The 12,359-nt window shown below is 43.1% G+C and overlaps 1 protein-coding gene across 11 annotated transcripts in view; it reads left to right on the forward strand.

The window, feature by feature from the left end:
• SOX5 (SRY-box transcription factor 5) overlaps positions 1–12,359 on the forward strand; it is a 649,375-nt gene that overhangs the window by 474,658 nt on the left and 162,358 nt on the right. For all 11 annotated transcript variants that reach the window (XM_086756526.1, XM_086756522.1, XM_086756506.1 and 8 more), the window contains one exon: positions 10,194–10,280. In XM_086756526.1, the coding sequence (XP_086612652.1) occupies positions 10,194–10,280 (87 nt within the window). The remainder of the gene's footprint in view (positions 1–10,193; positions 10,281–12,359) is intronic.

Below are 12,359 nucleotides of genomic sequence, written 5' to 3' on the forward strand. Positions count from 1 at the left end.
GCTGTGGCAAGGGCCGAAAGATAGGCTATTTAGAAAATTGTCTCCTCAGCTTCATCACTTTTGTCATTTTGAGGAAGATTATGAGCACTTCAGGACTCACTTTTTTTTTCCATTTTTCCATTTGAGATTTTTCAGGTAAAAATGTTCTAGTAACTGTATGTGAAGGGTTACATTGTTGCTGTTGAGTTTAGGATTTGAGAAGTGGAGTGCTTGAGCTTCAGAAGGATTTCCTTGAAATTCTAGCCAAACACTAGTTCTCAATTTATGTTTTACAGTCATTTAGATTATATACTTTTTGGTTCTCTTGGGGTTTTGTTTTCAGGTTTTTTTTTTGAGAAAGCATTTAATTACTTTAAAAGAGAAAAGTCAGCACAAAAGATCTTTTTTGTCAAAGGATAAACCATGGAATCTCCCTAGAACATCTTTAATGATGTGTCAATACCCATGAAAAGTTAGTGTATAGTCATCTTATTGAGTGCTTTTTTTAAACCCTCTTGCTTATTAAGGATGTGCTGAAGATGTGAAAAATTAGCAGACCAAACACATTGCCCTCTGTTAATATTAACAAGATATTATGGCTCTTTAATTAGAAACTGGCTCTGTTGGTAGCACTAATACAAAATGTATTTCAGGGGAATATGTATTTCGGTGGAGTATCTGTCCAACTGAGACAGAAAAATAAAACTGAAGTGAAATTTAATGGTATTTAATTCCAGATGTCTCTGTTTTTATGTTGTTACTCTTGAAATAGTCTCTGGAAATATTAAAACATCTTTGTGGTTTCAGAATTTCAGTGAAGCTCAGGCCTTGGTGTAATGCCTCCTTCTGTCAACTGACTCAGGTTTTTTTGCTGGGTGGACCACTCCTGAGAAAATAAATTCCTTCTTTCATTTAGAGATGCTTGGAATTAAAAAGGCATTAGAAAGTTGAAGAATACAGATTAAGACAAAATTATGTTTTTTCATGTGTAGGAAGTTTGTTTGGGCTGGTTTTTTTTTGTTTTTTTTTTTTAACTTTACTGTTGCACTTCTTTTCTTAAGGATTCTTACTGGTGTAATTGTAACATCAGTGACAAATGAAAGAGTTGCTGTTCAGGTGTTGGAAGTGAGTTACTCTGTTCCATTTATTATTTTTGTATGTCAGGATGGTGCAGGGAATGATTTAAAAATTTTGGTTATTTTTGAAGTTTGGTAAGGTTAAATTACTTGCTTCCTTCTTGTCTGTTAATTTAATTAAGGGTGAAGAAGACAGTGGGAGTGAGGACTTGGGATCATTCTAAAGATTGTGTACGCTGAAAGAGATGTTCCAGCAACAGTTGTGCCAGTGAAATGCCATATTTGGCAGAATTTGTTCACGATCGACTCGGCCAACTCACTGGACTGGATCTCCAAAGGCAGTCGGAGCCTGATTCCTTTCCAGAATGAGATTTATGTTCCTGAATGCCTTTGGGAATCCAAAGCACTGAGTCCCAATGAATTTCCGGGACAAAAGATACATTGTCCTATGCATGGCATCCAGTGCCATTCACAGTGCCTCTCTGTGCCCTTCTCTGGGGGACACAGTTGCTCTGCTGCAGAAATGGGAAAGGCAGAGATTGACTCAATTCTTGGACTTGGCCATATCCTACTATGTATTTGCAAGGACAAGGACTTAGATGGAGGGTATCTAAGCAGTGACTACAAACTATGCTGTTCCTGTGTTTCTTCAGAATAATTAAGCTGCAGTGGTTTTGGGGGTATCCTGCAAGTACCCCAGCCCCATCTCCATACAAATCTGAGGTAACCAGCAGCAGCTCCAGGTCTGCTGTGGAAGGCCAGGTACATGGAGGTGTGAGTGGAGCACGCTACTGTCCAGCTGCCCTGGCACACAAACAGGAATGCCAGCCCCACAGCAGTGGAACAGGTGGCAATTATCGTAGAGCAGCTTGCAGCCCTAAATTATTATTGTTCAGAGGGTAATCAACGTGCACTAAGTAGCCTTGATGGGGTCTGTTGTCACTAAGGGTACGCAAGGCAGTGAAGTACGTACCCTACAAGTCAGTGTGCTGGAAATAACAGAGATTGAGCTGGAATTCCCTGTTGTTCTGAGGTGAGAGTGGGGATGCAGGCTTGTTCCCTAACTCAATGCTGTGTTTGTGAAAAAGGTGGTTTTGTTGAGTATGCAAGCCTCAGAAGGGTTTCATGGACGTTTTATTGACGTAAACATGGTCAATTCAGAAAAGTATATAACAGACAGACTTTTAGAAATACTTGAATTTTTCACGTTCTGAAAGCAGACTCTGTCCCGAAGCTGTATACTAGTAAGGGGGATGGAAGCTGAGAAAATCTTGGCTCTTGCCTGTGTAACCCCAAAATGAACATAGACTCTGCTGCTGGGAGACTGAGGACTGGCAGAAGGTATTACGTGACCAGCTTGATTTCTTTGCTTTCTGCGTGTCATATCTGGATTGTGGCACTGCTCCTGGAGTAGGAGACCATTTGTTCAAACAAGACTGCCTGAAAAGTACACAGCTAACGGTGCAACTGCCAGTGCACTCAGGTGATGGAAACTATAAAAATTTCAGACAATAGCCTGACTGTTCCTGAGGGTGTAGTTGAAAGAGATGCTGGTTTTGGCCTCAAACTTAGCTTAAGAACTCCCCGTGCCCTCCCCCTGTGCTGCTTAGCCATGTATTCCTGCCTTGTGCTGTGGTTTGCTGGCTCCTCACTTACATCCTAAAGGATAATTAGTTCAACAACTGGTAGTATAGTGTATCTGAAGACTAACCTTTTCTTCCCAATAAACATCCTTGTGTTTTAGGTAACTTTCTTGTAAGATTGGCAGTATGCATTGGTGAGCAGTTGTAAAAGTAACTGCTTGTATATTTATAGAGGGAGTAAAATCATGTTTTTAGTGGCATTCATAGATTACTGATTTTGATTTTAAAGTCTTGGAAAAATTATTTATTGTGCTATGGAACTTTTTCTGGCTATGTGATTTTTTTTTTTTTAATTAGCACAAGAAGCAGTACTCTTGTGCCAGAAATCACAATAAAAATGTCTTATCATTCATATAGTGTATACTTCATTAACACAGCATGATGGGTATTGCAAAAGAGAGCCAGCAACTTGAAAACAACTGTTGTATTATTAAGCATACACCAAATTATGGAAATATGTGCAACAAGACTACTATGGTAACCTGATGTCATTGTGCACAACAAGTAACTACGGTCACCTGTGGATACAGGAGCTGATGTTGTCCTCTGACAGAAAATGCTATGGGAGCTAACATGTGGCTGGGGTGGGAGTGGAGATTCCAAGAGCAGGAAGGCTGGTTATCCCTGCCAGAGAATGGAGCTTTTTAGTAGGTTTGGAAGCCACCCATGGACATATGTAGCCCAGCTGTTTTCTGCACAGTGGTTGTGATGGAGTGGTGTAGTAACAGTCATACTATGATGTGCTGGCCAGAGCACCATAGCTTCCTACATATCTCATCAAAACTTGAATATTTTGTTCAGCTCTGTGAGCTTGTGCCCAAAGACCAAAAGGCATGTTGTGTATTAAAAAAAAAACCCAAACAACCCAACAGCACACTACTTTCTGTCCAGGCAGAGAAGCCCCAGGTAGTACTTCATTTAGCACCACGTTTTTGCTTATCACACCTGAGCAACCATTGTCCTACATTTGAGTACTATTTACATTTATAGAGGTGTTTCCTACTGTCTTCTCCAAAAGTTTAAAATGCTTTTAGGCTGGTGAAAAATAGCAGTACTTCCTGGAAGGCAAGAGAAAAATGTATGTTTTGTGATCTTTGATTTCCAAATTTAAATACATTGTGTTGTGCCTGCTCATGATTCATAGTGTCTTGCCTAGCTGCAAGTAGTTCCCTAAAAGCACGATTCTGTTGATGGAGAGCCATATGTGTATGCAGATGCTGCATGTCTATGTAACCTGCTGATACCAACCATTTCTTCATAATAGTTGCTTTCTTTTCTTTGCTGTGAAAATTGTTTCTGATTTTGTGTAGGGTAAGACCTTCATAATAAAAAAAAAAAGGAGTGCATAAAAAGAGAAATTTCGTGTGTCAGTGTATGTGCTTGTCTGCTCTTTTAAGGGAAGAGTGGAAATCTGCCCTTATTCTTGTTTCCTTATTTAAACCAGAAAGGGTTTGTTGTGGTGCGTAAATGCAGAACAGAGTGCCAGTGGGGTGGCGTGTCGATAGGTGAGGGTTGTGGAAACAGTGAGTGTAACTGTGGCCAACAGGTGTAACGTATTTATGATCGTAGCAGAAGAAAAGGGTGAATAATGGATGGAGGGTATTTGCCAGCTCTTTCATAATATAAAGGAAGGTGCTTGCCAGAAGTGGAAGGTGTATCAGCCAATGGTGAAGTTTATTCATGATCATTTGTGCCGACCAACTACTCCTTCCTCTAGGAATGACATGTGTTGGCAGGAAATGTGTGGTGGTCTGGCTGGGTATTGAGCAACTCTTGGCTTCTCTCCACTCTGCTACACTTCATGTCATCATCCTTGCTCAGGCCAAACATCTTTTACTTTGTTTTAAGGAGTTTTTCATCCCAGGACAAGAACTGTTCAGAACAGTTACAGAGGAGGGAGCACTTTGGGCATCTCCTCGAGAGAGCACCCATGCTCAGACACCGGGACACCATGCAAATGGAAGGCTCCGGGACTCGTATTTTCGTCTAACTTGTGGTCGACTTACATGAGCCTCCTTCTCTTTTAACATAGTTGTCTCTTCTTTATAATGTCAGAGCTTTGCTCTCCCCTTTTCTCTTCAAATATGACCTTCTCTGGAGAGCCCCCTGTTCTGCACCTTGTTAAGCATGATGAAATTGCATTCCTTTCTCTGGAAGCAGGCATCTGCGTGACACTGAGAGACTAGAGGTTTGCTTTTAGTAAATAATCAGCAGGAGCAGAAAGAGGTAATAGGAAGATATTTGACAGTAAAGACCATTCTAAGCTTTTATAAGTGGATTTCCAGGATGGTGACCCTGGAGCATGGATTGAAAATAGCTACTGGAGAGGTTAGGCCTGAAGGGAACGCTGCGCTGTGGGACTGTTTTTGGAAGGCTCCCGAGGCGGGTCCAGGTACACGTGCGTCTGTGCTGCCGCTGAATTGAGAGTACGTTTAGGTCACTCCCAAAGGGGAGTTACAATGCCTGAAAAAAAATAACGTAACTTCTGGAAGTAGATGAAATTAAATGGAAGGCTACCAGGCAGTGCTAAAAATGGTGCCTCTTAGTACGGCTTTGTAGCCTCGGCCACTTCCTGCAAACAAACCGCTCCTTCCTCAGTGTGAAAACTTTAAGTCTTTTAAGCAAATAAGTGAAAGAATCTCTATTTAAACATCAAATATGGAAGTAGAGGGCCAGTGGGATGCTTGTTAGCATACAAAAAGTTAGATTAAAAAGCGATTTTATGGTGATTTACTTAGATGCTTTGCTTCCCAGTACTGTCAGAGCAGTTCAGCGTGTATATGTGTGCCCAATGCGTATGGATGCATGCACATGTGCATCTGTACATGCAAATCGGAGCAGTTAATGTGGGACTGTTACACCACCAAGAAAGTGGTTTAATTCCGTGTGCTGAAGGCCTGCGTGAGAATTCCTGACTGCTGGCACTAGTCTCCAGGTCTCATTGTTGCTGATGAGGGAGTCAGTCTCGATGGGGCTTGGCACAGGAGGGAGGGAAGGGAGGAGGGAGAGCGGCAGGGCGGAGGGGCAGCGAGGAGCCAGTGTGCTGCTGCCACAATGGCTGGCACAGTTGGAGGGCCATTCACCAGTGGGTATCGCCATCCGCAGTGATGCCAAGAAGCGTATGCAAGCAACAGAGGCAAGGGTGAAACAAGAAAAACCAAACGTGCCATAAATATCTCCAGAAAGAGCTAATGACTGATAAATGTGCTGAATAGAGACAGCAGAAATATTTTTTGTGAATTAATTTGTATCTCTATTAATCCACTCAGTCTCCTCTTCGCCAACATTTACTTGATGATTCCTGTTATTTTTTCCGTCTTGGTCTTTCTCTTTGCTGCCCTACCCGTAATCCTCTTCTGTAATAACACTTAACACTTTCCACAATGTTTCGGGGAAAGGGAATGTTTCCCAAACATTAATGAATTACTGTTCACAAACAACCCGTGAACGAGTCTTTTGTAGATGTATTCCTACTGTGTTGTGGATAGACTTGGAATGGTTTTACTGTGTGTCATAGGACCCATGCTGCAAATAGGTAATGGGGGGTCTTCTCAGCTCAAGTGGGGCTCAGAAGAAGTGGGGCTAATCCCGGGTTCCTCTCCAAGATGAAATTAGGAGAAATGGTACTCAGAACAGCAGAGCGCACTGTGTATAGCTTTTTGGAAATGCTAATATAGATTAGATTATGACACATAGTTATCCTGATGCAGATCCGAAATCTGTCATGATACAGCTCGGATTTTGGATGTAGCAACATTGTTCTGGTGAATTCAAGAGGAGAGAAAGTGTTGGAGTAGGGATCAGGAATTGCCGTTCCTGTGTGCAGGCCACCTTTCCCAGTTTCAAGCTGCGCATTATATGTGCAAGCATTAGAAGTTTTACTGGTTTTCTAATAAATCCAGAGAACGAGTGCTTGGCAAACAAGATGCAGTGTTTATTTCTTTGCTTAATTTGAGAGCATCATCTTCCCAATGAAGTCTAAAATAAACTGAACAAAAGATGACTTTATTTCTGTATAATTCATGAAGGCTCTACAGTTGTAACCTTTTAAACAGTTATTTTTATTTAAGATGTGTAAATTTCAAATCTTTTTTTAATGGAGTAGATAAATGACATAGTAAATGTTTGTTTCCAAGATATGGTGCATAATGTATTTCACAAGCAGTTACTGAAATGTGATAGGTTGAGTATATGAATAGCATATTTTATGTAAGTACAATATGTTAACATGATATATAATAGAATTAAACTGGCTGTAATTTAATATAGCTCTTTAGCTTTATAAAGCTATAGGGGTGGGGGGGAGAAGCTATTGTCTTTCAGAATTAAGGTTCTTTTTAAGTATGAGCAGAAGGACAATTACTTGCTGGTTCTCTATCAAAATTCTGTTGAAGTGCCTTATCTAAAAATTGTGGTTCAAGTCAAGAGAGGTTTGAAATGAAGTTAGTGCACCAATTAAATACGATTACATGGGTGTTTTTAAAGGGAAAAAAAATCTGTATAATACTATTTAAAATAGTTAACATACAGTGTTTCAACAGGGGAAACGCTGATTAGATCACTGCAATCTATTTTATGCCATCAGGATTGCTGAGGGGCTTATAATTGCGTTAAATTTTCATATTACTCATATTCACACATTAATGAACAGATGCATTGTTACTATTGGGATTTTGCCATTTGGCCTCTCACAGCTCTCATCGTGACGTCCTACCGAGGATCCGCACCGCGCTCCCGCGAATCCCGTCGCGGGTGCGTGGCCAGCCCGCGCCTTCGTTCTGCCTCGCGGCTCGCCCGCACTCACCGGCGGGGTCGGGTTGCGGGGATGCGAGTCCCTGGCTGGGGGTCCCTGCCGCAGAGTCAATACCAGTTTTATTGACACACTCCCCCCTCGCCCCCGCCGCTTGGTAAAGTAACGTGGGGCCCCGTCCCGGCGGCGCTCCCCGAGCGGCTGCAGCCGCGGTGCGGTGGCTCGGCCCGGGACCCGCCGCTCACAGCAGCCCCGGCCGGGGCAAGGCGGGTGGGTGTTGGGAGCGCCCCCCGGCCAGCGGCTACTGTTGCTGTAAAGCGGCAAGTTAGACAGGAGACTTCTGTCTCTTTACGAGCGCACCACGGCGAATATTTTGTCTAGCTGCAGGGGAAAAGCTTTGTCCTGGACTTTGCTGACAATAGGCTTAAAAAGTAAGACGGGCTGCTTTTGGTGCCTGGAGGCTCCGGAGCTCATTGTCATCTCACAGTAGATTTCTATCGCCGCATTCCTGCTTTGCAAAGGTTTGTTAGCTTTTAATGACTGACAGCCTTCTGCTGCAAATCCCGCATTTGCTCTGGCCTGTTTACACGCTGCTCGAGAATTTTTTGAAAAGCGCAGAGGGGAAAAAAAAAAAAAGGAAAAAAAAAAAGCAAGACCTATTCAGATATGTTTGGGAAAATGGTTTCCTCTGTGGGTGCTTCCAGGGGACGCACAAACTTCAGGAGGAGCTGTGCGGTGCCTGGAGCGGGGCGGCATCTCCCCGCACCGGCAGCCGCGGCAGGGAAGCGGCTGCAGCGCCGCAGCTCTCCCGCCTGCTTCCTTCGGGGTTAGTGGCAGTTTTGAGGGTTTCGAAGAGAAAACTTGGGCTCGGGCGATCCTGGGTGGGTGACCGTGGGGTCCGCGATGAGCGCAAGGAGCGAGCCTTCCTGCGCAAAGCCTGCCGTGCAGGGAGCGGCAGGCGCACGGACGTAGAGGAGAAAAATCGGAGCGTTGCAACGTGTATAAAAATGTTACCGGGGGCGGGGGGGGGATAGTCGTCTCTTCTGCTGTAAGTGGGATCCGCCTGCTTGCTACGCCGGCAGCGCCCAGCGCGATGCGGGCGTGGGGCTGTGTTTGTGCGGTGCTGGCCGCCTGCGAGGCACCGCGGAGCGGGGGGGGTGGGGGTGGGGGGGGGGGTGTGTGTGTGCAAAGGAGGAGGGCAGCGGTGTGCGCGCCTGTGTGCCGGTCCGTGTCAGCCTGGTTCTTTACATACATCGATACTGCACTGCGTGTGGCTGCTCGAACGGCAGCTGGGGCTCGGCGGCGGCTCCCGGAGCCCGGCCCGGGCGTCCAGGGAGGGCCCGGAGCCCCTCCGGTTGTGCGGAGCCTGGAGCCGGCCCGAGTGTGCGGGGAGGGCCCGGATCCCGGCCCGGGTGTGCGGGGAGCCTGGCCCAGGCTCTGCTGCGCCGCATCTTCGGGGCTCTTAGAGTTGGGGCTTCAAGAAAGGAGGCAGAATTAGCCAAACGAGATAATGAAGGTTGCTGGTAATGGTTTTTACTGTGGGGAAAATTAACCAGTTGCTAATAATTGTATGGTCTCTAGGCCAGACGGTCCCTTTGATAAGTTAACATGTACTCCCTTTATGCTCCTGGTAGGGGGTAAACAAATGCCTGAACAAACACAAATACACATAAACACAAATGTGGAGAATAGCAGTATATGTCTTAGATCCAGATAATAAGTGTGGGTATTGTTATTTAGATGGCGCATACTGGGACACTTATCTTTTAGTACACTCCATTTTCTAACTGAATGCAGTGCTAATCGTGGGATTGAAAGCTATTGTAATTGTGTACCCATCTAAATGCTGACAAGAATATACAATTACATTGTTTGGAATTGAGTTTAATGTTCTCTGAATTTTATTAGCATTTATATTTACTTATGCATTAAAATTCTACACAAAAAGAGGTCAGAATACAAGAGTTATAGACATAAATATCAGACCCATCCACACCCTCGCTGCATTTTTCCCGAAAATACTGAACAAATATATTTTATTTTATTTTATTTTTAAAGGAAGTGATAGAATCTGAAATGAGCAAATAATGGGTTTCCATTCTAAGCAATGCCTTTTCTTCCTCTGGATTTTGCAATCTTTTAAAGCTTTTTTCATACCCAACTTTTTTATTATTATTTATAATGTGCGTGTTACCGGAAAATCTTTCCACAGTATGCTTACCACCACACGATGTTTAAACACACATTATAAAGTGGATGTAATTGTAAACACTCAGAGGGATATAATTACATGTAGCAGATTTAGGAGCTAATTCTTTGCTTCTCTCTCTCTCTCTCTCTTTCTCTCGCTCTCTCTTTACCCTGCATTTTATCAACATAATTATTTTTTGACTGCAGACTAACACCCAGAAATTGACAGGCATCCATTATATGCAGCAACTTGTTCACCAAATTGAAAAACAATGAACTGCAGGTTTATATGTGCCCATTGTCATACAGAATTACCGGGGCTTTGTTCCACAAGAGGAAAAAGCTAATGGTTTTGAAACAGCAGGTGACAAAGCACATTCTCGCCCCCCCCCCTTTTTTTTTCCTTCCCCTCTTATCAGTTTGTTGATGAAGTCATTACGAACTGGGGCCCAGAATAGGGTTGGCCTTATTTTTAGCAGATAGACTTTTAATGAGTTCTATTGTGGAGACAGTCATGTTGATTTGCTTACATTTTTTTTCCCCCCCTTCACTCAGAAACTCCCAGTATTGAAAAGCTACTATCAAAGGACTGGAAAGACAAGCTTCTTGCCATGGGATCAGGGAACTTTGGAGAAATAAAAGGTAACGCTGTTTCTGTGCTAAAGCAAATTGAGAATGAATATGCAGATATCACTGGCTTTATGGAACTTTGCTTGCTTCTCTTCCCGTCCCCTTGAAACATCGTAATTTGGGACTTAAGTGAAATGTGTGCTCTCCATCTGTGATAATATAAATAAATGAAATGGTATATTGCCCTAAGTGAATGAACTTGCTTAAAGCTTTTGTTGCATATATTGTTCTGTGTTGTAAGAGGACACATCCTATTGCTAGATGGGGAAAAAAGTCAATTCACATATCAAACAGGCTAATGTGGTATCAGGGTATGGCAGAGCTCAGCTTCTGAAATCTGAGGGTGATCAGAAGTCCTTGTTAATTTTTGGACAGATTTTGATGGTGCAGGTTTTGTGGTTTTTTTTTTACTTTTTTTTTGCGTGTGGGGGGAGGGGAAGCAAAGTTTGTGTAATGAGACCTCTAGGTACTGAAATTAGCCAGTGCAGATTTTAAAAGACAGCGTACAACATCTGTGCACTAAAGCATGTTCTTTTAAAGCCGTACTCCAGAAGGAAAATGACAAAATTTGACCACTCTCCAGCAGCAGTAGCTTCTGCTTTGCCAAGATACTTCCTCATTTTATATATGTGAGGTCATTCTAGGGAACCTGTAGTTGTTTGTTTTCATGTAATTTAATATTTTTATAATTCCTCCTCAGTGATTGTTATGAGCAGGCGACTCAGAATACATGTGTGTCAAAAATTTTAGTTTCCAGAGCGGCCATTATCGCTCTGAAAAGAAACAGTGACTCCGTTTCTTCTCCCATTTGTATCAGTGTACATCTGGAGCAGCAAAATCAAAGCCAATGTTGTTTTAGAAATGTGAAAGTAGAATGAGATGAAAATTAAACCCTTATTTTATGTTTATAAACTAGATTTCATTTCTGTCCATTATTTTTTGTTTGTTTGCTCACTAATGTTGTCCCTGATACCAAGGTCCTCGTTCAGCAGGCTCACAAACTCCGTGCCTGGTTTAACGACCTTCTGCACAAGAGATGGGCAGTGTTCAGTAGAGAATACAACATGATGTGCTGTGAGAGGTTAATGTATTGGTACACGTGCGAAGACAGTGTTATTTTAATTATATGTCCCTTCCAGCTTGTCACCGATAAGCCACCAGCATTAGTTTCTGCTAGTCCACTGACTTACACAAGTAGGAAAGTATGCCACTTGCTTCCCCTAGCTTCTCCCTGAGAGGCTGTAATTCAAAAATATAGATTCATTACGTATGTAGAATAACTTTAAAACAGAACATAGTGCTTCGGCCCCAAATAGGCTGAGATATTATTATTATAATAACAGAGGGCCAAACCCTGGGTTCTTTATTCCCGCTGAGCACGTTTTCTCCATGCGCATAAAGCAACAGGTCACAAAGAGGTAGGGTAGCCACCGGGCTTATCTGCGAGTTCTGGTTTTTAAAAGCACGTTGTTTTAAAATAACATCATCGTCTGCCATGAAATGATGAATCTTTAAGATCTTTCAGGCCCAAAGTACACAGGCGGCTTTCATATCCACTTTTGGGTGTGTATTTCAGCAGTTCTTGCGTGTTGTCTGGAGCCTCTTTAACTCTTGGGATGCTGGAGCCTTTAGAAGAGCTCCCAGCGATTCCCCCTCTGCCTTTGGACTGGGTAAAGCTGCTCTGAAGAGTGCTGCGCGCTGAGAAGGCAGTCTGTTCCCAGTCTCTATGATCTTGTTCTGTTGGAGGGCAATCTTTTTTCTCCCTTCCTCTCTCCCTTTCACAAGTTAGACTTGAAAGCGGCAGCAGCAGCTATATACTAGCACGAAAGAAATTCAGCAGTCCTTTCAGTCTTGCCCGGGGGGAGGATGGGGAGCAACAGCACAGCCTCAAAGAAGAGTTTTCTTTGCTTTAATTTTTGTTTCTTAGCTTCATATTTTGAACACAAGTCGAGTTATTGTTCTGTAGCTCTGTTCAAAAGCCTCACATCTGAGGCTTTTTAGTGCAACTGTGGTTCTATGGTTGGGGGCATGGTTATTAGGTGTTTGGATCAGGTTTGGCAGTAAGCTGTGAAAACAGGCACTGGTTTATTT

The sequence above is a fragment of the Chlamydotis macqueenii genome, chromosome 1 (assembly GCF_036417535.1).
Source record: "Chlamydotis macqueenii isolate bChlMac1 chromosome 1, bChlMac1.mat, whole genome shotgun sequence".
NCBI lineage: Eukaryota > Metazoa > Chordata > Aves > Otidiformes > Otididae > Chlamydotis > Chlamydotis macqueenii.